This window comes from Cetorhinus maximus, chromosome 3, assembly GCF_964194155.1.
Source record: "Cetorhinus maximus chromosome 3, sCetMax3.hap1.1, whole genome shotgun sequence".
In the NCBI taxonomy this organism is placed as follows: Eukaryota; Metazoa; Chordata; class Chondrichthyes; order Lamniformes; family Cetorhinidae; genus Cetorhinus; species Cetorhinus maximus.
The window spans coordinates 56329034-56354207 of record NC_135881.1 but is presented as its reverse complement, the minus strand read 5'-3'; the positions used below and the strand labels follow the sequence as shown (position 1 = coordinate 56354207).

General features: G+C 41.0%; 1 protein-coding gene across 1 annotated transcript in view; it reads left to right on the top strand.

Moving 5' to 3' along the window:
* Positions 1-25174, top strand: part of LOC144678650 (signal transducing adapter molecule 1-like) — an 83030-nt gene that overhangs the window by 7304 nt on the left and 50552 nt on the right. Inside the window, exon 2 of the mRNA XM_078538402.1 lies at positions 24815-24899. Within this exon, the coding sequence (XP_078394528.1) occupies positions 24815-24899 (85 nt within the window). The remainder of the gene's footprint in view (positions 1-24814; positions 24900-25174) is intronic.

The window sequence follows — 25174 nt, the reverse complement described above, 5'->3', positions numbered from 1 at the left end:
TCACCCCTCTCCTAACTTCACTCAGTTCTGCTGAAGGGTCATGAGGTCTCGAAATGTCAACTCTTTTCTTCTCCGCTGATGCTGCCAGACCTGCTGAGTTTTTTCCAGGTAATTTTGTTTTTGTTTTGGATTTCCAGGATCCGCAGTAGTTTTTTGTTTTTACCACCTATGTTTAAATTACTTCTGAATGCTTGGTTTTCTGAGATAGGTGGAATGTAAACACCTTCCCTGCAATTAAAAAATATGAAACATGAGAAATACATTTTTGTCGGTTAGCTAAATATTTCAGTTAACAAGTCTGAAAGACAGACACCATTTATTTCCTCAGTGAATGTTAGTTTGGGTTTATACTCCCTGTACCTGAACTGTGAAGGGAGAGAGAAAAGTGCTCTGACAATTGGATTTAGTAGTCTCATCAAATGTAGCCTGGCCAAATGTAATTGGGGGCCTCTTTTTAAATTGGTGTCAAATACGTTTATTCAAACAAAATCCTTCTGCTTAATGGGTTGTTTCTATCCCACTAAGACATGAACAGCTTTTGGTATATGAAGTAAAGATAGCTGAAAACATTCTTTGAATTGGAGCCTGTTAACAAGTTCATACTGCAGGTCAGCTGCTTATGGAAAAATAGTGCTGACTTAAAGAGTTATTGAAAGTTCAGTATAATTCTGTGGAAAGAATTACTTGTAATCAAAGCAGATCTGTACTGTCAACAAATACTCACTGTAGCTGAGCTAAATAGTTGGGACCTCAGATTCAACGCTGCTTAATTGTGCTCTCCGTCAGCAGTGATGACATACATATTAACTCCTAATGCAACTTTTGGGTGTAGTAACAGTTATGTTTGTATCCATAAGTGACATTGGGTGATTGTTCACCAGTTGTTGGCAATGGACAGTTGTTAACAGCACTGAATCTACTTCTCCAGATATATTGTAATATTTGCTTGCAAAAGCTATTGGATAAAACTGTCTTCCTCTTAGCTTCTCTGTGTTGCATTTGATGGCTTATCCTCTTGACTCTTTCCATTAACACAGGGGTTTCCCTGAACTCTCTCCCCTTACTGGTAATATGCCTAACTTAGGCTAAGTACTTCACCAAAGGGATGGAAAATTCTGGAGGACAAGTCAACTCCACTGGTTCTTTACACCTCCACGCAACCAGTTGCAGAGACATTAGTAGATCCCTAAGCACCATACCTCAAATTTTGAAGGTGGCAGGACCACGCTATCAGGTTGTTTATTAAAAAAAATGAGACCCTTGGCTTTATAAGTCGAGACATGGAGTACAAAAGCAAGGAAGTTATGATAAACCTGTGTAAAAGACTGGTTAGGCCTCAACTGGAATATTGTGTTCAATTTTGGGATCCACATTTGAGGAAGGATCTCAAGATCTTGGAGAAGGTGCAGAAGAGATTTACAGGAATGGTGCCAGGGATGAGAGACTTCAGTCCTGTGGAAAGATTAGAGATATTTTTTTAAGAGTTGTCATGGTCTGGAATGCATTGCCCGACAGGGTGGTGGAAGTAGATTCATTAGTAATTACAATAAGGAATTGGACAAATAGTTGAAAAGGAAAAAAAAATCAGGCTAAGGAGCACGACCAGGAGAATGGAATGAATGTCGAGTTCTTTTAAAGAGTTGATGCAGGCATGATGGATAAACATCCTCCTTGTGTTCTGCATGATTCTAATCTCTCAAGGCATTTCATAAAAATGAGGAGAGACAAGCAGGAGTTAGAATGTTTAAGGGGAGGTGAGGGAAGGTGTGGTTGACAATTTTTTGAACAGGTTCTGTATGTATGTATCAAATTAGAAGAAAATTTCAAAATGCAGAACTATAATGAGGAAAAATGATGTATAATAGACTGTCTAGATGAAGTATAATGAGGCTGTAGATTTGTAAAGAGGATGAAGATTTAAAAATCAGTGCATGGTGTGCCAGTGTATGTTGGCTAACAATGTTCAATCAATATGACTGTGAAGGTTATGATGTGGGTGATGGAGTTCTTTTGAGGTGGCGGCGGGGGGTAGGGGTTGCAAATTCTGTAAGGTGGAACTCTGGAGACCGGCAAAAGTAGTGTTTTGGAACTACTACCTGGAAGTGACAGGCATGAATAAGGGTTTCACTGACAGTGAGGCTTGGATGGTGGTGGACGTTGCTACTGAAGTGGAATAGGTTGATCTTTAATGAATAGGATCTGGGATTTGATGTATAGCTCAGACAAATGAATTAGTGAGATTGTGCATTTTCACTTTGTGGCTGAGTGAACAGTTGGTTAGGGGGTTAGAATTGAGAATGTGGATGTGAAGTTTCTGGTGGCAGCCAAACTGGATAGGTTCAGATTTGACTATCAAACTAGAAGTTTCAGGTCATACAGAACTGCACTGTTGGACAGCACAGTCAGACACAGAATCAAGGATGATCATAGAGAGTTAATGCTTATTGTCAGCATACTTGTGAAAGTTCACTCCATGTTTAGGGGTAATGGTGCCATTAGGCGGCATGTAAACTAGAAGCAGATGGGATTCAAGGGTGAAATTTTGGAGCATTGCAAAAGGGGCCAAGTTCAAATGTTTGGCGAAGCCATTGCAAGGCTTGTGTTGGCTACACTGGTTCAGATGACAGCGAGGTCTCAGTTGTGGAACAAGGAGGGGAGGTGGTGGAGAGAATGGAGCGATCTGGGGGGCTGTTTTGGAGACATAAAAAGGAAGTGTGCCATGGTCACAGAACCAAGTGCTGTGATGTTGATGAAAGCTGTCTTGGTGCTTTGGTACACAGTAGAGATTAGAGCAGGGATTCAGCAGATTTGACGATTGCACATCGTATATCTATCTCTCTCAATCATAAATGAAGTATGTGATTCTTGCATTACAAAAGTTGTTCTGCAGTTGTGTGCCCATGTGATACCTAAAAAGTGCAGGATGATTTTGGCAAATGCTCGTTTTGGGGGGTGGTGGGGGAGGAGGTGTTATTGATTAATCTTGCTGGAAAACAAGGGAAAATGTGACACTGAAACTGAGAATTTCTGTCGCAGTCTGTGTAGGCAAAACAGGAGTTTCTTTTACTTGAGAAGTAAAGTAGAATTTAGAATTGAGTAGTTTTTGTGGAAAGTCTGAGCTATATGGGGGACAGGTCATCTGTGTAATTGGGTGTTTAGGGAACTTCATGTTGGAGCTCATATTAGGCATTTTTGTAAGGAATAAACTGTACTTCATGAAAAAGTAACACTTCATTTTGTAATCTGAAATGTACTGTTTATTGTAGACTAGTGTTTGACTAGATTATGTGGTAGAGGAAGATTTTGGTCAGGACTGCCACATTATTTGAATTTAATGAGAAGTTTGGTCGTCAAAGGACGCAGATTTAAGGCAAAAGAATCAGAGCAGAACTGAGAAGAAATTGTTTTGCACGTTGAGTTGTTATGATCTGACATGCACTGCCTAAAATGGTGGAGACATGTTCAATAGTATCTACCAAAGGGAATTTGAAAGATACTTGAAGGGCAAAAATTTGCAAACTATGGGAAAAGGACGGGAACTGGACTAATCGGATAGTTCTTTCAAAGAGCAGGTTCAATGGGTTAGATGGCGTCCTTCATTTCTGTGCCATGATGAGATGCTCACTACTTGCCCTGCCTCGTGTAATCTCCTGGGAGATGCAAAAAGCAGAAAAAGGACCCTAGTGCCAAAAAGGGGAGAAAGTCTTCATAATTCTTCTTCAGCTCCCTTAGGCAGCCAAAGCTAGTCTAGAAGACCACAGACCATGTTCATGTTAATTGATAAGTCTGTTACCTTTAATAGGACGTGATCTCAGCCACAACCAAGAACCAGTTAGCTCAGCTGTCTGTTGAAGCTGTACAGAGTCAGCACACACAGCATAAGCTGATAATGTATTTCAAAGTTCCATTACTCCATGGAAGAAGTAATGCAAGAATCACATACTTCACTTATATTGAGAGAGATAGATAAATGATGCTCAGTCCTCAAATCCCTTGAATCCCTGCTCTAATCTCCACCATCTACCAAAGCACCAAGACAGCTTTCATCAACATCAACAACACTTGGTTTTGTGATTATGGCACACTTCCCTTTTATGTCTCCAAAACAGTCCCCCAGATCACTCCATTCTCTGCCACCACCTCCGCTCCTTGTTCCACAATTGAGATTTTGCTGTCATCTGTCCCAGTGTAGCCAACACGAGCCTTGCAATGCCTTCTCCTAATGTTTGAGTTTGGCCATTTCTGCAATGCTCCAAAATTTCATTCTTGAGCCCCGTCTGCTTCTAGTTTACATGCCACCTATCGGCATCATTATCCCTAAACATGGAATCACCTTTCACAAGTATGCTGACCACAAGCATTAGCTCTCTATAATCATCCTTGATTCCATGACTGACTGTGCTGTCTAACAATGCAGTTCTGTATGACCTGAAATTTCTTCGAGTTTGATAGTCAAATCTGAACCTATCCATTGAAAAAGAAGAACCAGCTAACAGATGCCAACATCTCACCTAATCTTACTCCTGCATAGATAAAATGTCAACCCCGCCCCCCCCAGGAATTTAGACCTATCATTATTTTACACACCTCTATCAAGTCATCTCCTAAGTCTACATTACTTTACTAGACCCAAATATAGAATTAATAGGCATAGGCAAAAAATATGGGTGCTGTGCAATAAAATAGTTAACTGATCTGACTTTGACCAGGAGATTCAGGGTGGACAATGGCTAGTGGCAGAATGTGCCATCTAGAGTATATTGATAAATTAAGACTAAAGATTCTTAGCCTGTTTTAAGTAAATCCAAAGTTTGCTTTAAATGTATGTTTCTATTAAAATAGGGGGCTATCAATGAAGCATCATTGTTAGTTTGTAGTAGACATTTAAAAATGGAGTCCAATTGTGTTTGAAGTACTTTGTGGCATGCATGTTTAAATGTGTTGTAAAGGAAGACTCACAAGATGTTTCACTTAACAAATTTGTGAAAGGACAGAGTTACTACAGCACACTTAAGTGAATTACTGTCTAAGCCTTAGTCAACTGAAAAAGTCTTCTCATTATTTTAGAGCAAATGTTTCTAAACTTGTTTTTTACTAAACCCATCCTTTGGAGATTTGTGTCCCATTGACATCGTGTCCTTTTCCTCAGCAACAGAATACCGTTGAACCAGACCTATTGGACCTTTTATTGGACCTATCAAATAAATATTTATCCCATTAGCATATCCTTGTTGAAGTGTGTGCAAAACTAAAGCATATTTCTATAATTTACATTAAAACCTAGTTAGCTGCTGCAGTTAAAATTGTGTTGAGCGCAGCACAGACAAGTGCAATCTAAACACTCTTCATCCTCAATCCAGCACAATGGTATCATCCAAAAACCCACCTGAGCAAAAACTAACACTAGAGCTTGTTTTGATAGGCCTGCGTGGTGCACCTTCAATGGCCAGATGTTCTACTCAGCAGCAAAGGGACAATGCTCGCCACTGACCTCGAGAAAAGCTACCTGCAAATATTTTGCATTGATTTTCCCTATTCCGATGTGACTTTAAATCTATTACCTTCTGTAGACTCAAGTAACAATGCAGGTAGCAGGCAGGCTGATCAGTCCATCAGATTGAAGAATTCTTAGGCAGAAAGAAAGTAAAAAGATTTATAATTCACATTTTAGGACATGTACAGAAAGCTAAATCAAGATTGAGGTATACACATAGGATTAAGGTAGAAGTTGAAATATTATAAACTTTTTGAAAGCATTTAGCTTTAAAATCATGACATTTTAAAATTTTCCTCTGAGGGATTGAAACTCCACACTTATAAAAATAGTTTTTCATAACCAAAGAGGCTATCCAGAAGTATTATCATTTAGCACACTGTTTAAAAACTCAATTGCACCTCATTCAACAAAGCATAACTTTTTCAATGGTTTTTACAGCCTGGATAACATGTAAGATGTTGAAAACAATGTAACGTCACTCATTTTGTGTTTGCATCTGTGAAGACTGCAACAGTGAACCTTGGGCAGGAGCAGGGTACCACTGATAGTAATTTTTGTATAAACTGCACATGTGTGGATGAGACAAGTTTCTGGCAGCTTTACACAGTAATGACAGTGATTGCTGACAGCATCACCATCATTACAACCACGAATTCTGGCCATTTTCAGTGGTCTGGTTATAGCAGGCTCTGGTTCAATTCCTCTTTCTCCAAATCAGCTGTCTTATGCTTCTTTCTTCAGTTCCCCAATAAATTACCCATATTTCAAGTAAGCTTCCTTTTGTTTTCCTTCCATTCCTGTCTTCTAACACCTCTTTCACCATCCCATCCTCTTACAGCATATGACACTCCAATGTATTGTTCTTTCTCTGATACCATTCAAATGACTGTTTTCTGGTATAGCCAACATTTTCTCATTTGGGATCGGAAGTCCAACTTCAGGTCAAGGCTGTTAACATCTGGCTCAATCTGAGATGGTGCCTGTGAGGGCATGGGATCCGTTTGGCCAGGCTATAGAGTTGGTGGCAGGGACTGAAATGATGGCTTCAATCCTCCCAACTGCAAACTGTTGTGGCTCATTGAAGATTGGAGACAATGTAGAGGTGTGCTAAGATTGGCAGAGTTGATGCAGTGATAGAGCTGTATCTCGTCAACCTCCATTAAAGACCTGATCCCGCACCTTTGGATGACGCTGCCAAAGGAAGCATGTAGATGTGGAAGTGGAGGGGGCGTAGAATGGGTCCTTGGCAAAATCTGGCGAGAATGGTGCAAAGGCAGAAAGAGAAGCCATGCCTGAGGTGCTTTGGTTATAAGTGAGGGCTGTCCCATTGAGCTCAATAACAGAGGAAGGGTGTTGGAGGAAGGTGGTGTTTTTGACTAGGCTAAAGGCTGCAGAGAGGTGGAGATAGAGTCACAAAAGATATAATTTGTAAATTTTAATGCTGATTCAGTGCTGTGTCAGGAGAGATGGTGGTGTAGTGGTAGTGTCACTTGACTAATAATCCAGAGGCCCAGGTTAATGCTCTGGGGACATGTGTCCAAATTCCACCACAACAGCTCTTGGAATTTATTTTTAAAATTAATTCATGGGATGTGGGCATCGCTGGCTAGGCCAACATTTATTGCCCATCCTTAATTGCACTTGAGAAGGTGGCCTTCTTGAACTGCTGCAGTCCCTGTGGCATAGGTGCACCTACAGTTAGGGAGGGCGCTCCAGGAAATCCAATTAATAGATATAATTATTAATATAAAAAATCTGGAGTTGAAAACTATCCTTTGTAGTGGTGACCATGAAATTATCATCAATTGTTGTAAAAGCCCATCTGCTCCTTTAGGGAAGGAAATCTGCCATCCTTACCTGGTCTGGCCTACATGTGACTCCAGACTCACAGCAGTGTGGTTGACTCTTAACTGTTCTCAAAGGCAACTAGGGATGGGCAACAAATGCTGGCCTTGTCAGTGATGCCCACATCTCATGAATGAATGAATAAAAAAAAAACTGTGGAGAGTATTTGAATGTGAGGTTGCAGGATGGATGGGTACTGATTTGAAAAGCACCAAAATGATCAAAGACTTCGGAGAGGAAAATAATTTTGGAGATGGGGTGGTAGTTTGCACGGACAGAGAAGCCAGGGTTGGGCTTTTTGAGTAGAGGTGATTATGGTTGTTTTGAAAGGGGGATGGTTAGTACCTGAGTAGAAGGAACCATTTAAAATGTCAAACAACATGTGGAGCAGGAAGGTTAGTAGGGTATTTAGCAGTTTAGTGGGAATAGGGTCAAAGGAGCAAGATGTGGATCTCATTAATGAGATGAGCTTAAAGAGGGCATGAGGGGAGACAGGAGAGAAACTGGAATTGATTATTAGGGAAAACACACATTACCAGAAAGATAAATACATGCTTGTTAATTACTGGATGTATGATACTTGATTTTGACTGTCGACAAAATGTAGGTGATTTCCACTGTAAACTGCAGGGGACATTCTTTGTGCCCTACAAGGCCTATTATGAGCAATTGCAGTTTGTACATAATAACTTAAGTAGGAGTAGATTACATGGCCCCTCAAGCCTGCTCCGCCATTCAGTAAGATTATAACTGATCATTGACCATTGACCTCAATTCCACTTTTCTGCCCAATTCCCAGATAGTACCTCAGAAAAGTTATGGCATAAAAAACAGGCCATCCAGCCTATCATGTATGCATCTGCCAAAGAAGAGAGAAAAAAAAAAGCTGCCCATTCTAATCCCACCTTTCAGCACCTGGTCTGTAGCCTTGCAGGTTACAGCACTTTAGGTGCAGATCTAGGTACCTTTTAAATGTGTTGAGGGTTTCTACTTCCACCGCCAAACCTGGCAGCGAATTCCAGACACCCACCGCCCTCTGGGTGAAGAAGTTTTTCCTCATGTCTCCTCCAATCCTTCCACCAATCACCTTAAATATGTGCCCTCTGGCAATTGACCTCTCTGCTAGGGGAAGCAAGTCTTTCCTGTCTATCCTATCTAGGCCCCTCATAATCTTGTACACCTCAATTAAGTCACCCCTCAGCCGCCTCTCTAAGGAAAACAACCCCAACCTATCCAATCTTTCCTCATGGCTGCAATTTTCAATCCTCTGTACTCTCTCCAGAGCCGTTATGTCTTCCCTGTAATTTGGCAGCCAGAACTGTACACAAAATTCCAGTTGTGGCCTAACCCGAGATTTATACAGTTCCAGCATTACATCTCTGCTTTTATATTCTATACCTCATCCAATAAAGGAAAGCATTCCATATGCTTTCTTTACCACCTTATCCATCTGTTCTTTCACCTTTAGGGACCTGTGGACATGCACTCCAAGGTCTCTCACTTCCTCAACCCCTCTCAATATCCTCCCGTTTATTGAGTGTTTCCTAGCTTTGTCTGCCCTTCCCCAAATGCATTACCTCACACTTCTCTGTACTAAATTCCATTTGCAACTTTTCTGCCCATTCAGTCAAACGATTGATATCATTCTGGAGTCAAGAGCGATCCTTTTCACTATCAACTACACGGCCAATTTTTGTGCCATTTACAAATCTCTCAATCATATCTCCCACATTTAAGTTCAAATCAATAATATATACAACAAACAGCAAAGGACCCAACACTAAGCCCTGTGGAACACCACTGAAATCCACTTTCCATTTGCAAAAATATCCATTTGCCATTTCCCTTTGTTTCTTGTCGCTGAGCCAATTTTGGATCCAACTTGCCACATTCCCCTGTATCCCATGGGCTTTTACTTTTCTGATTAATCTGCCATGGTGGGACCTTGTCAAATACCTTACAAAATTCCATGTAGACAACATCCACATCCCTTGATTCCCTTAGTGTCCAAAAATCTATCGGTCTCCGCTTGAATGCACTGAATGAATGAGCGTCCACAGCACCCTCATCTCACTTGCAAATGACAGACTCCTTAAACTGAGTCCATACCCCAAAGTTCTAGACTTTCCAGCCAGGGGAAATACCCTGTTTGCATAAACCCTGTAAAGCCCTCACAGAATTTTGCATGTTTCAATGGGATTATCATACACTCTTCTAAACGCTGAAGAGTATAGGCCCTTTCTGCTCAATCTCTCCTCATAGGACAATCCTTTCATCCCAGGAATCAGTTAATCTAGTGGACTTTTGTTGCACAACCACAAAGGCAAGTATATCCTTCCTTATAACCAAAGCATAACCAAAAATGTACACAATAGACCAGATGCGGTCTCACCAGAACCCTGCACAGTTGCAGCAAGACTTATTTACTTCAGTACTCCAATCCCTTCGCAATAAAAGTTAACAGAAGATTTGCCTTCCTAACTGTTGCTTCTTCCTGTATGTTAACTTTGTATTTCATGTTCAAGGGCACCCAAATTCCTCCGAACACCAACATTTAATAGTTTCACACTATTTAATAATTATTCAGTTTATCTATTCTCCCTACAAAAGTGAATAACCTCACATTTCTTCACATTATGTTCCATCTGCCACCTACTTGCTCACTCATTTAACCGGCCTATATCCCTTTGCAGGCAGCTTGTGTCCTCGCAGTTTATTTTTCTACCTAACCTTATATTTTCAGAAACCTTGGATACATTGCACCATGTCCCTCTAAGTCATCAATATAGATTGTAAATAGCTGAGGCCCCAGCACTAGTAACAGCCTGCCAAACTGAAAATTGACCTGTTCATTCCTAATCTCTGTTTTCTGTTGTGACGAATATTTAGTTCATGGTTCATGTTACTACTTTAGAGGCAATGCTTTAGTTCTGGGAAGATTAAAGTTTAAATGGAGAAAATGGGATAAATGAAACTGAAGCAGTTTAGAGTTGATTACACTTAAAAGGTTGGAGTCATGTTGACTTAATGGGCTCACAATTGGAGACATGATATCTACACTGCTTGCAAAGAAGTGCAGTCCAGAGAGATGTTGTGGTTTGGGAGTTAAAGCTCAAATTAATTTAAAAGCATTCAGTGAACCCTGTAAGGCTATGTTGTCATGGAGATGGGTGGGCCTAAGAAGGTTCTCTGGTTTTTGGCTAGGAGAGGTTGTTGGTTGCAGTTTGCATATTGTGTGGCTTGCAGCTCACAGAGAATCTCTGGGAGCTGTTGACAGGCTCCAGGCAGTTAGAGCTCAGAGAAGTCCTGGGAAGCTGAAATGGTGGCGGAGGGCCACTGGTTCCTTGCCACACAGGCCTCAGAGAAGCCCTGGAAGTCATTTATAGCTCAATGCAATTGGGAAACTTGAGTTCGGAGGAACCCAGGGCTGGTGCCGGCATAGTGAAGCTAGCGGTTTGCGGAAGAGTTGGAATTGTGCCGGTAATTAGAGGCGGGGGTGCAGCTTCATGAACCCCATGGAATACAGTCTCAGGTGGAGAGATTGGACCTTCATAGGGGGTGGGGGGGGCGGGGGTGTGGTGGGGTAGAGTGGAGGTGAGAAGTTGTTGAGGCAGTCCAAGTTAGAGTGGCTTTTGAGGGAACTCGGAGGCTAAGTCTTGAAAAGTGAAACATTGAAATCCCTCATGACCCAGTTTTAATGAGATTTTGTGACTCTGTAGTCACTGATGTCGAGGTGTTGAGAAATCCATGGGATCTGTCTTGGTCATATCTGTCATTTAATGTGCCGTGTGATGTATTCAACCACAGTTTGCCTGTTAATTCATATTTACCTCACGTTGATTCTGATTGTTAGAGCATAAGGTAGATATTGTAAATTGTTTTTTTACTTTTCTGACTTTGTATAATTTTATTTTGTTTGTTTAAAACTGTGGAACCTTGTGGCTTTATTCTTCTAGTGGATAACTGGATTTCAAACGTTGTCTACTTTTAAACAAAAGGTTACTGTTCCCTAATTGAATTGTAACACTGTCAGTTAACCAATTCTCTATCAATGCTAATACATTATCACCAATCCTAGAGCCCTATCTTGTGTAACAACCTTTCATCTGGCACCTTATTGAATGTCTTTTAAAATCCAAATATACTGCATCAAATTGTTCCTCCTATCATAAGATCACAAAATAGGAATAGGACTAGGCCATTTGGCCCCTTGAGCCTGCTCTCTCATTCAATAAGATCATGGCTGATCTGATTGTGGTCTTTACTCCAGTTTCCTGCCTGCCCCCATAACCCTTGACTCCCTTGTAAATCAAAAACCTGCCTAACTTTGCCTTGAATATATTCAATGAACCTGCCTCCACTGCCCTCTGGAGAAGAGATTTCCCAAGATTAACAACTCACTGAGAGAAGAAATTCCCCCTCATCTCAGCCTTAAATGGGAGACCCCTTATTTTTAAATAGTGGTACCTTACTTCTAGATTCTCCTGCGAATGGAAAATCTTAATATCTACCCTGTCATGCCCCCTTAGAATCTCATGTTTCAATAAGATCGCCTCTCATTCTTCTAACCTCCAATGAGTATAGGTGCAACCTGCTCAAACGTTCCTCATAAAACAAACCCCTCATCCCTGGAATTAGCCTAGTGAATCTTCTCTGAATGACTTCTAATCCAAGCATGTCCCTCCTCAAGAAAGGTGTCCAAAACTGTACACAGCACTCTAGGTGTGGTCTCACTAATACCCTCTACAGTGCAGCAAGGAATTCCTACTTTTATAATCCATCACCTTTGCAATAAAGGCCAACTTTCTGTTTACCTTCCTAATTACTTGCTGTACCTGCATGCTGAGTTTATGATAAGGGCATCCAGATCCCCCTGTACTGCAGCATTCTTTCTCCATTTATACAATATTCTGCTTTTCTATTCTTTGTGCCAAAGTGGACAAACTCACATTTTCCCGCATTATACTCCATCTGCCAAATTTTTGTCCACTCATTTAACCTACCTGTATTCCTTTGCAGACTTTGTGTATCCTCCTCTCAACTTGCTTTCCAACCTATCTTCATTTCATCAGCAAATTTGGCTACAATACAGCCTGACCCTTTATTCACGTCATTAATATAGATCGTAAATAGTTGAAGATAGTGTTTCATTATTGTCAGGATCAGCACAATCGCTGATGTTGGCAGTGATGGGAATTGTTTACCCATTCCTTTTATATAGCTAATTTAAAATGTGACTTAATTACTGGCCCTGTTATAATTGGTGTTGTTCATGATTTGCTTATTGCTGGAGTAGATTTCTTATTAGGAAATGACTTGGCTGGGGATAAGGTACTGCCGACTCCAGTGGTTTCAGGAAAGCCCGCTGAGCCTGTGAAACTGAAGCTGTACATGGAAAGCCAAGAGACTTAAAAGAATGAATAACTTTGTGTAAACCTGCTGTGAGAATTAATGTTTTGACCAAAGATGTGTCCAAAGAGTCAGAGCCTCAGCCTGCCAATTTTAAAAAATCATTGGATCATTTGGCTAAAAAGATAAAGTTACTGGCAGTTGGAGACAAGTTCAAACTGTCTGAATGAAAAATGCAGGAAAAACATGACCAGAGTGTGGCAAAGCAGATAACAACACTGTTCAAAGCTAATGATGAAACAAAGGAAAGGAATGCTTTGAAGGAGAGTGGAAAAGCCGAGCCCAGTGCTGACATTATAGAACTACGAGGAAGGATACGTGCTCTTGAACGTAAATTAAAATTTCAAAATGAGGAGGCATTAGCTCTTTCCAGAACTAAATTAAACAAAGTTCGAATTCATTGGGAGGATGAAAAGCAAAAAGAAATAAAGAAAATTTGTGAACTGAACAAAAAGTACCACGATTTCTTAGCTGAATATCGAAATAAGCTGAACAAACTCCTTAAAGCAACTAACAAGAGTTTTACTGGACAGAAAAATGAACCGCTTGCACAAAAAGAGCCCGTGTTAAATCTGCATCTCCTGGAGAAGTACATTGAAGGGTTAGATCATGGAAAAGAACTTAATAACTTTTTAAATTAAATTTGCTTCCAATCTCCACCCCGCCATCATTTTCACATGGTCCATCTCTGACACTTCCCTTCCCTTCCTTGACCTCTCTGTCTCAATTTCTGGTGATAGATTGTCCACCAATATCCATTACAAGCCTACCGACTCTCTCAGCTACCTCGACTACAGCTCCTCACGCCCCGCTTCCTGTAAGGACTCCATCCCATTCTCTCAGTTCCTTCGCTTCCGTCGCATCTGTTCTGATGATGCCACTTTCAAAAACAGTTCCTCTGACATGTCCTCCTTCTTCCTTAACCGAGGTTTTCCACCCACGGTGGTCGACAGGGCCCTCAACCGTGTCCGGCCCATCTCCCGCGCATCTGCCCTCACGCCTTCTCCTCCCTCCCAGAAACATGATAGGGTCCCCCCTGTCCTCACTTATCACCCCACCAGCCTCCGCATTCAAAGGATCATCCTCCGCCATTTCCGCCAAATCCAGCATGATGCTACCACCAAACACATCTTCCCTTCACCCCCCACCGGCGGCATTCCGTAGGGATTGTTCCCTCCATGATACCCTGGTCCACTCCTCCATCACCCCCTACTCGTCAACACCCTCCCATGGCACCTTCCCATGCGACCGCAGAAGATGCAACACCTGCCCCTTCACTTCCTCTCTCCTCACCATCCAACGGCCCAAACACTCCTTTCAAGTGAAGCAGCGTTTCACTTGCACTTCCCTCAACCTAGTCTACTGCATTCGTTGCTCCCAATGCGGTTTCCTACATTGGAGAGACCAAACGTAGACTGGGTGACCGCTTTGCAGAACACCTGCGGTCTGTCCGCAAGCATTACCCAGACCTCCCTGTCGCTTGCCATTTCAACACTCCACCCTGCTCTCTTGCCCACATGTCTGTCCTTGGCTTGCTGCATTGTTCCAGTGAAGCTCAACGTAAACTGGAGGAATAGCACCTCATCTTCCGACTAGGCCCTTTACAGCCTTCCGGACTGAATATTGAGTTCAACAATTTTAGATCTTGAACTCTCTCCTCCATCCCCACCCCCTTTCCATTTCTTCCCCCTCCTTTTTGTTTTTTCCAATTATTTATGTAGATTTTTCTTTTCCCACCTATTTCCATTCTTTTTAAATGTATTTCCACCCATTGTTTATCTCTACCTTTTAGCACTTTTAGTATTCCCCCACCCCCACTAGAGCTATCTGTACCTTATCTGTCCTGCTTTCCACTCTAAATTAGCACATTCCTTTAGATAATATCACCACCTTCAACACCTCTTTGTCCTTTTGTCTGTGACTTCTTTTGGTTATCTCCACCTATTACTGGCTGCTTGTCCCAACAACCCCCCACCCCTTAAAGCAGCTTATATTTCACCCCTTTCCTATTTTTACTTAGTTCTGTTAAATGGTCATGAGGACTCGAAACGTCAATTGTGCTCTCCTCCGCCGATGCTGCCAGACCTGCTGAGTTTTTCTAGGTATTTCTGTTTCTGTTTTTGTTTTGAATTTCCAGCATCCACAGTTTTTTGCTTTTATCTCTGTGTTTATTTGACTGCCACTCTCTTCAAGAAATGCCTGCCTTGAAGAAGTTTTGGTCTACTCTCCGTCAGGATTTTTGTATCTCTCTTTTGCCTTGTTCACCTTCATTGCTTTCCATTTCTCTCCTGGTGTTTGACAAGCTGTTTACTAAAACCCGCTTTCACAGCCATATTTCCTTTCTCAGTGACTATCTCCGTCTCTGACTTACCCCACGTGGATTTCAACTGAAATTCCACCCTCATGTTTCGAACCCACCCAGGATTACAGGTATCTCCGGGACATACAAAGTTCCTCGGACTGATGTTCCCGTCGCATTCTGAGACCCACACTCAGTGCCATGCGCCGCCATATGAACACACTCGACCTCTCCCTCCAGCAGCACCGCCGCACCCTTTTTCAAAGCTGCGTGTGCCCCCAGTTTCATTTTATTCTTCGTCTCATCCGACACCTCAACAAGAAACTTTTTCTCTTTCTCTCAAGTGCTAAGGAACGCAAGCTCCAACAACTCATCGACACCAACACCCATCCAGGACCCTCCACCCCTGCCTGTCCCTCTGTCCCCATCCCGTCTTCCAATCCCAACCCCGGCCCAACCAGCTTATATTTCACCCCTTTCCTATTTTTACTTAGTTCTGTTGAAGGGTCATGAGGACTCGAAATGTCAACTGTGCTCTCCTCCACCGATGCTGCCAGACCTGCTGAGTTTTTCCAGGTATTTCTGTTTCTGTTTTTGTTAATGATAACTGATGCTGAATTTAAACAGGATGAGGTGAATTCAATTGCTACAAAGGACAAATCAGATGTCTGGTTGGTTGAAACTGATTTCCAAGATATGAACATTAAAAACATGCAGATAGGGAAGGAATGGAGATCTTGAATTAAAAACTGATCAGAGTGGTTCAAAGTCTGTTTTAAAAAGTGAAAACCCTGAAAACAATTTAATGTTTGGCTGTTAAAGATGAACAAAGGAAATTGCTGAATCCAGAGGGTAAGAAGGAATGTGATAGGCATTTCTCCTTGGATCCCAATTCGCAGTCGCCAGTACCCAGAAGCCAGATGGATTGCCAGCAACAAAATTAAGTTTAGCAGGCCAGACAAATTGTGAAACCTTTGGACCAATCAAGACAACCATCGAATTATACTTAATCCAGTACAGACTTTAAAAAGCAGCATGAAGAATGCAAGATATATTCTTTTTAACCGAGGAGATGGAAGCATTGTAAAGGCTGTGCAGAATGAAAAAGATCTTATGTCTAGATTGAAAGGAAGTGAATTAGCCAGTAGTGAAATAAACTCTTATTTGCAAGGGTTAGGACTCTAAGAATGCGCACAAGCTAAACTTTGAATCTTAATTGCCACATAGGTTTGGTCATTAGGGTTAAACCATATAATGTTGCCTTGGCAGAATGTTTAATGTGACAAAAGCAGAAAGAATATTACCTGTACTGTGTGTTATAAGTTGGTAACCTGTTTACATTGTTGAAATGTTTTGTATTTTGAGAGTCGTGGGAAAAATATAACGCTGGTAATTTTTTTTCACTTTTAGGGGATGGGATGTCATGAATCTTCAACTTTACAAGATGGTTATGTTTTGAAATGTACCTTTAATTCCAATTAAACAGTCCCACATAAAATCTCAGCTTGGAGACATGCCCATGTGATTGTTTCCATGGTAAGAGAGAACCCACTGAAGTGGGTTGACAGTTTTAACACCTTTTCACAATATCTCTCAGAAAAAAGACTGCTGCTATTTGAGATTCAGACACAATGGTGCTACTGCTGTAGAGAAGCCCAGAATGCACTTTAGTGTTAATGACTGGGCAGGATGCTCGCTAGAGCTCTGTTACCATTCAAAGAAGGGCAACACAACAGATGGGGCTCTTGAAGAGTTAAGGAATGGCGATTCATCGAGGTGTGCCTTGCTGGTAGTAATCATTTCTGGGAAAACCCTGGCTGAGTGGAGTGATGGTCGAAGGACATTGGAAATTTTGACCCGGCTTGGCAGGGAGAAATGAACTTCTGGCGGGATGGGAGTGACTATGGGGCCCTTCCTGTATTGCTAAATATCAGCCAGAAGTCTGGTGTGGCCTAAAAGTGTTTCGTAAGACATATTTTGGTTATGTTAGTAAATGCAAAACTTAACTCTTCCTTTAGTTTGTTGTTTAGTTGGCTGTTAATTAATGTTTGATCAATGTTGATTTTAGTTTGTTTTTTACAGTGAAAGTCTTAAAAAGTGAAACCTTGTCCACCGGTTTATTTCCGTTGATTATTTGGACCATTTTAAGTCTAGAGGAGCACAACCAATGCATCCACTATCTCTGTATCCACCTCTTTTAAAAGTTTAGGATATAGGCCATCAGGTCCAAGGGATTTGTTGGCTTTTAGTCCTGTTTAAGTTCTTGAGTAATTTTTATTTACTAGTATGAATTACTTTAAATAGTTGTTTGTAGTACAGAACTTGAGTATTACAGAAAAAAGAGACATGTCTAAGCTTTTCATCTTGCACCCGTCAGGGCATTCACAGGAATACCAATTTAAGGGGAAAACAACTATTTATACTGTATGTGAAGAGAGGGCTGATTGGTTGGCAAGTAGCATTGCCATGGTGAATGTACCACTGATGGTGGCTGACAGTTAACTGCCAAGCATTGCTTGAAATTTAAACCAGGCAGCTTGACCTTGATTAGTCAAGGCACTGAGGAATGAGTCAGTGACTGGCTGTCACCCATTTGTTTAGCTAAAACAGGCGCAATGTATGTACATGTTCTTTCTGTCTGCAAAGAACAGGGCCCTGTGTATTAAAATATTTGGCTTTCAGTACACGCAAATGTGCCAGACTGTGAGCCCGACTGACAATCTTAAATTGGTTGTCAACATAATTCTTAGCACATTGAGGATTATTTAGCAGATATTGTCCAATTGTGGAATCACATCTAATGTTGGACACTCTGTTTTGAGTTTTACTTTAAGATTCCAACTCTTCTTGCACCCGGCTTCCACTATATATTTGGTATGTTTTTGTGTATTCTTCTATGAAAGCAGATCAAAAAATTGTTTGTTTAATGGCTCTGTCATTCCCTTATTCCCCATTTCAATTTCTTGTCTCAGCCTCTGAGGGACCGATGTTTACTTTTGCTACATTCTTTTCCTTGTTACAAACTTGTAGAAGCTCTTACAATTTATGTTTATATTTCTTTTCCATTTACTGCCTTTCTATTTTCTCCCCCTTTATTAATTTTTGGCCACACTTCAATCATTTCTAAAACTTTTGCAATCCTCTGGCTTGCTACTACACTTGGAACATTACAAGTCTCTTTTCTTAATCTAATACTATCCTTAACCTCTTTATTTAGCCAGGAGAAACCAATTTTCCCATCGAGATTTCATTTCTCAATGGAATGTATATTTGTTCAGAATTATGGAATATTTCTCTAAATGTTCACCCATTGCTTTTCTACTGTCATACTATTTAATCTGATTTCCCAATATTCCTTCCCCAACTTGCCCTAATATCTATGAAATTGGTTTTATTTAAATTTAAGATCCTGGTTTCAGACTTAAGCGCACCACTCCCAAACTTAATATTGAAATTCAGCATAATATGACCACGTGTTCCCAGATAATTCCTTACTTTGAGATTATGAATGAACCTTGTCTCATTACACAAGATCAGATCGAAAATAGCTTGTTCCCTGGTTGGTTCCATGGTGCAAGAAAACCCAAATGCATTCCATGAACAACTCCTCCAAATCACTTTTGCCAATTTGATTTGCCCAGTCTAAATGAAAATTAAATTTCTTCACAATTTAAACATCTGTGACAAGCTCCTTTTATTTCTATTTAATGTCCTGTTCAACTATATCTACTGTTAGGAAGCCTATAATCTGCTCCTGGTGGTGTTTTCTGCCCCTTGTTATTTCTCATCTCCACCCATACTGATTCTACTTCCTGACCTTTTGAGCTAAGATCCTTCCCTGTTATTGCTCATATGTCATCCTTTACTAATAGTCGTTTGGTAGTAGGTAGTACAGAACTTGAGTATTGCTGGAAGAGAAGAGATGCTGTCGAAGCTTTTCATCTTGTACTCATCAGGACAGATGCGGGAATGCCAAATTTCAAAGGGAGCAACAATTTCTACTGTATGAGAAAAGGGGTTCTAATTGTTTGGCAAGTTGGCTCTGATTGAAGGAGGTGTTGCTATGGAGAATGCACCAGGAAACTATTATCCCTCACACTTATGTTTAATTCAAAAAAGGCATAATGCTTAAATATGTTCCTTTTGCTTGCAGAGAACAGGTTTCTGCTTATGAATATATGTAACTTCTAGCAAGTGTAAGTCAGCCACATTGTGAACCTGACTGATATTTTAAATTGGTTGTAAGTGTAATTCTTAGCACACTTAGGATTGTTCAATCGCGGAATCACATCTAACATTACATATTATGTTCGGAACTTTGCAAGCACGGGCTGTCTGAGTACAGTCAGCACTCTGCCTATTGCAAACAGTCGAAGAGATGTGCTGTTTGACTCAATCTACCAGTTGTTGGGATGTATGGCCTATGTGCCTGGCATTGCATTAGCACTGAAATTCATATACCACGCTACTCATTTTTATGGTTGGAGCGATTTTTTTGGCTTGACAGCAGCATCATGTTAATGGAAAATACCCCTGTTGTTGCCACTGCATTGTAGCAGCATGAAACAATTTTCTTCACCTGTTGCTCAAATTTTAAGATACCTTACTTGCTTGGGTAATTTTGAGGGAGACTGGGGGTACTTTTCAGGTCCGAAAATGGCGGCCTTAGTTCATGAGCATGCGCAATACACAGTGTCATGACCATGGATCATAGCCCAACTTACTTACGGACATATTGAACTTTTAAGTAATACGTGTATTTTTTTTAAAAAGGACATACAAGCAAAAGCTAGCTGAGACTGTAAAGTAACCACTTGCTGGAAAATTCCTATGTGGATTACACTTGACCAACTAGCCCAGAGAACAGAATGTCGCACCTAAAAAGGTGTCAAGACCTACTTCAGACAGATACTTCAACAGAAAAGGTGTAATGCAAAAACTGACCTGTAACTTCCTGAGGTTACGGAAATAAGGAATACTGTTTACCATCCAAGCAGAAACCATCTCCTGCAAGTTATATCCCAGACTGTGGACAGGATGAGTTGAAGAGAATGCAGATCATGGCAAAAGACATGTTTTTTTTTTCCCTTCCAGGAATACACAAGAAAACGCTTAAAAAGACAACTGCAACCCTCATTCTGTGTGTTAGTTTTGGTGTTGCAGGCCTGGTGTACAAGGGTGTGCTGTGAAGGTCACAGCTAAAGTACATCAACTAGGCATTCCTGCGCTTGCAGGTAAAAAAAAAGTCTCTCTCTCTCTCTCTCTCTCTCTCTCTGATTGACTGTTGGAAGCAAGTCACAAGTCATCAAAGCTACAGTCGAAAAGGAACAGGACGACAACTTTCAGCTAACCTGCAGAACCAAGAATCTCCAAACCAACTACTCAACTGCTAATGTCAGCTCTACCGGAATCATCCAACTTAACAGCCACAACGTTTCATCATCTGCTCCTCACGGACCAGCCAAAGACTGATTAATGTATCTTTTTAACTTTTATTTCTGGACTCACTTGTCATTTTAATGTGTCTATGTGTGTGTGTGTGTGTCCATGAGGGAGGCCGTCGTTTCGGCATTGCCCGTGTTGCCACCGACCGAGAGCACTGCGTAACGAAAGGACGTCACAGTCAGCAGAGACCTGATCGTGGTAGATATTGTCCCTTATGATACTTTTGATACAACCTATTCTGGCTTCCAGCCTCCCCTGCTAGTTTGCACTTCCTGACTTGGTCTCTGTGGCTCAATGGATCACGCTCTCGCTGATGAGTCAGAAGGTTGTGGGTTGAAATATAATGTAATAAACATTTAATAATCCAGGCTAACATTCCTGTTGCAGTACTGAGGGTGTGCTCCACTGTCAAAGGCGCTGTCTTTTTGATGAGATGTTAAACTGAGGCCCCATCTCCCCTCTCTGGCGGACATAAAAGACCCTTTTGACAAAGAGGAGTGGAGTCATTCCTGTTGTGCTGGCCAACATTTATTTCTCAACCAGCATCACTAAAAAGAGTATTAAAGTATTGATTAAGTCACTTATATTACTGTGTGCACTTTAGGGCACCCGTTATAGAAAGGACATTAAAGTCATAGTTTACAGCGAAGACTCACCAGGGATCCAAAGTATAGTGACAGATTTGATAAACTGGAATTATTTCCACTGGTTCAGAGAAGCCTAAAATGAGATTTAATAGAGGTTTCAAAATTTTGAAGGATTTTGTGAGAATGAACAAGGAACTACTAAGTGAAGGATCATCAATTTAAAATAGTCTCCAAAAGATTGGCATTAGGAAAATTGAGTGGAAAATGCTTTGCATCTGTTTTCATGGCAGAAGACCTAAATAAACAATTCTGGAAATAGTGGGGAACAAGGGCCTATTGAAAATGAGGAACTTCACAAAATTAGTATAAGTAAAGAAACAGTACTGGAGAAATTAATGGGACTAAAAGCCAACAAATACCCTAGACCTGATGGTCTACTTCCAAGAGTTTTACAAAAGGTGTCTGTTGAGATATGGAGGCATATTGGTTTTGATATTCCACAATTCCCTAAATGGAGAATGCCACCTTGCATGGGGAAAAAACCAATCATAACTCTACTATTCAAGAAAGGAGGCAGAAACAAAACAGGGAACTCTAGGCAAGTTAGCCAGGATTTAGTAGTAGGGAAAATGCTCAAATCTATTATTAAGGGTGGGATGATAGACACTTAGAACATTCTAAAGTGATTGGTTAGAATCAATCTGGATTTATGGTTGAGAAATCGGGTTTGCCAAATCTGTTATGAGTTTTTGAAGTTACAACTAGCAAGGCAGAAAAGAGAGAACCAATGGATGTCATGTATTTGGATTTTTAAAAATCATGTGAGAAGCTGCCACACGAGAGGCTATTACATGAAATTAGGGCCCGTGAGATTGGGGGTAATATATTAGCATCAATTGAGGATTGGTTAATGGACAGAAAAGAGTAGGAATAAGCAGACCATTTTTGGATTGGCAAGCTGTAATTGGCAGGGTACCACAAGGATCGGTACTTGAGCTTCAGTTATTTACAATCTATATTAATGACTTAGAATAGGGGACTGAGTGTAATGTATCCAAATTTGCAAACAATACAAAGTTAGGTGGGAAGGTGAGCTGTGAGAAGGGTGCAAAGAGGCTGCAAAAGGATTTAGACAGTTCAGTGAGTCGGCAGGAATGTGGTACATAGAAAATAATCTGAAGTTATCCACTTTATTAAGAAAAACAGAAGCAGGATACTTTTTAAAAGGGAGACGGGAAAATGTTGGTATTCAGAAGGATGTGTGTCCTTGTATACAAATCACAGAACGTTAACATACAGGTACAGCAGGCAGTTAGGGAAGCCTTTCTGAAGGATTTTCCCCTCGGCGATTTGGGGGCAGGGCCCGCTCGCCGAGGGGAAAATGACGCGGGATGATATCGGGAGGAACCCCCGACGTCATCCCGGTCCATTTAAATCTTCAGGAAGGTGGGTAGACAGCGAAATCAGCTGTTCGCCTGCTGACCTGTCAATGGCTAATTAAGGCCATTGATAGGCTAATTAACCTTGTTAAAGACCCTGCCCGGCCAACCTTAAGGCTGGCGGGCAGGCCAGGAGCCCCAGTGGACTCCAGATTATTCATGAAACTTCATCCACTGGTGGGATGAAGTTTCATGTCTGTTTTTTAAAAAATTGAATAAACTTTGTGTTTCTTATTAACATGTCCCATCTCGTGTGACGATGTCACATGAGGGAGACATGTTAATAATTTTAATATTTCTCTTTTTTTGCCTTTTCTTACCTGTCAGAAAACTCCCTGAGACAGCACTTTGCCTCAGGGAGTAGTACGCTCTTTCGCGCACATGCGCGAAAGAGCGCACTTTGACAGATGCGGAATCCCTCCACCCCCCACACAGGAAGTGCTATCGGGCAGGCTGCTAGGCGGGCCTTAATTGGCCCACCCACTGAAAATGGCAGCGGGCCCTGTTTCGGCGGCGGGAGTCGGCTGCCCGCCCACCGCTGAGCTGGCGGGGCCCGCTTGCCCATCGAGCGCTAAATTCTGCCCTTTATTGCAAAGGGATTGGAATATAAGAATCTTTCTGTAACTATTTAGTTCCTTGGTGAGACTACACCTGGAGTACTGTATACAATTTTCATTTACTTGAGGAAGGATAGGCTTGCCTTGAAAGTAATGCAAAGAAGGTTCACCAGACTGATTCCCAGGCTGGGAGAATTATACTATGAGACGAGGTTGAATAGACTTAATCTTTTTTCCCTAGGGTTTAGAAAGATGAGAGGTGATCTTATTCAAACGTGTAAGATTCTGAGAGGGCTTCTCAGGGTAGATGCAGAGAGGTTGCATCCCCTGGCTGAATTCAGAGTCCAAAACTAGTGAGGATGGTCTATAATAAGGCGTCAGCCATTTAGGATGGAGTTGAGGAGAAATGTCTTCGCTTGGAGAGTTGTGGATCTTTAGGATTCTACTCCTGAGGGCTGTGGATGCTCAGTGGAAAGATGGACCTGAGTTCATTAACAATGATCTTGCTGGTTGGCAGAGCAGGGTCACAAGGCAGAATGGCTTACTTCTGCTCCTACTGCTAATATTCTTATGAGAGAGGTATTAAAAGTGTGGAAATGTAAGTATGCACAGACAGGCAAAAGCAAATGGATGGGGTAACGCTCCAAGGGACATAATGCTTTGTTTCGTTATATTAGGCCCAAATTAAGAATTCTGGATATGTGAGTTTCTAACCAGTACTATCCAGACAAACTATTGAATGCATGTAATTGTTACCCTTGGCTCAGCTTCAGCCTTTTGCCTCTGAGTCAGAAGGCCATGAGTTTAAAACCAGCTGCAGGCACATTGGTAAATAATCTAGCCTTGACACTTTAGTGCAGTACTGGGAGAGGACAGAAGTGTCAAAGATCATGTTTTTCAAATGAGGCATTGAACTGAGGCTCTCTCGGGTGCACATAAAGGATCCCATGACACTTTCAAAGAAGAGCAGGGCAGCACATTTTGATATCCTGAGGTCATGAAAGACTTTTTGTAAATAAATGCCATTCTTTGTGGTCAATCCTTGACAGCAGGATTGACACTGGAGCAGTGCTTTCAAAGCGTCTTCAAAGAATCTTCACTTCTGATCTTGACTGAATGGAATGGGAAGGAGGCGAAAGGCAGAGCTATGCAATTTTGTTAAAAAACTTTGACCAGGACTTGTGCCATAGGCGATCAACTATAGGGTATTGCTAAATAAAACAGCAGATAAAGTATTTGTCATGGTGAAGCTGCAAGTATGGTGTACTGGACAGTTGAATAAAAATCTTCTACTTTGGCTTGGTATTCATTTTTTCCCCATACACCTCTCTGACCTTTTTAAAGTTAATTGCTATATAAATGCAATTTTTTTTCAATTAATGACTTCCAGAAAATGTAATGGGAAGAAGGGTGAAATTTATATTTCAAAATAAAAAACATTTGCAATGTTTTAAGATCTCCTGTTTTATTGAGACATTTTATTATGTTCTAAAGGCATTATATTTATATATTATAATATATATTATAAATATAAGATGTTGTATCTGACTGTTTCATATGAAGGTTCAAATTTATAAGTTTTGGCTAAGGTGCAGAGTTTTATGTATGTAAGCCACCATTGTTAGAAAAGGAGATTCTAAGAATATCAAAACTGTGCTCATGTTTTCTGGTTGTGCTTTTTTGGTGTATGAGAGTGCTTTTTGTCATGCTGCAATCTTTGTTTTTAAATTCAACAGAGAAAGCAACCAGTGAGATGAACACCGCAGAGGACTGGGGCCTCATACTAGATATCTGTGACAAAGTGGGACAGTCTCGTACTGGGTGAGCAAGTGTGTTTTTTTGCTTAAATGCTGCTACTGGATTGTGCACAGTTTATATCTGCCCTGCAAATAATTAAATCAGAATTAGCTATGTATGTAGAGCATTCATCATCTGTTTCCAAATTAAACACTCCTATGTCAAAGTAGGAGTTTGTGTAAATCTTAGGGATAACCAAGTATAGTTTGGCAGTACAGTTAAATTTGACTTTCTTTTTTATACAGTAAGTTATGATCTGGGATGCATTGCTTGAAAAGGAAGGAGTGATGTGGGAAAAT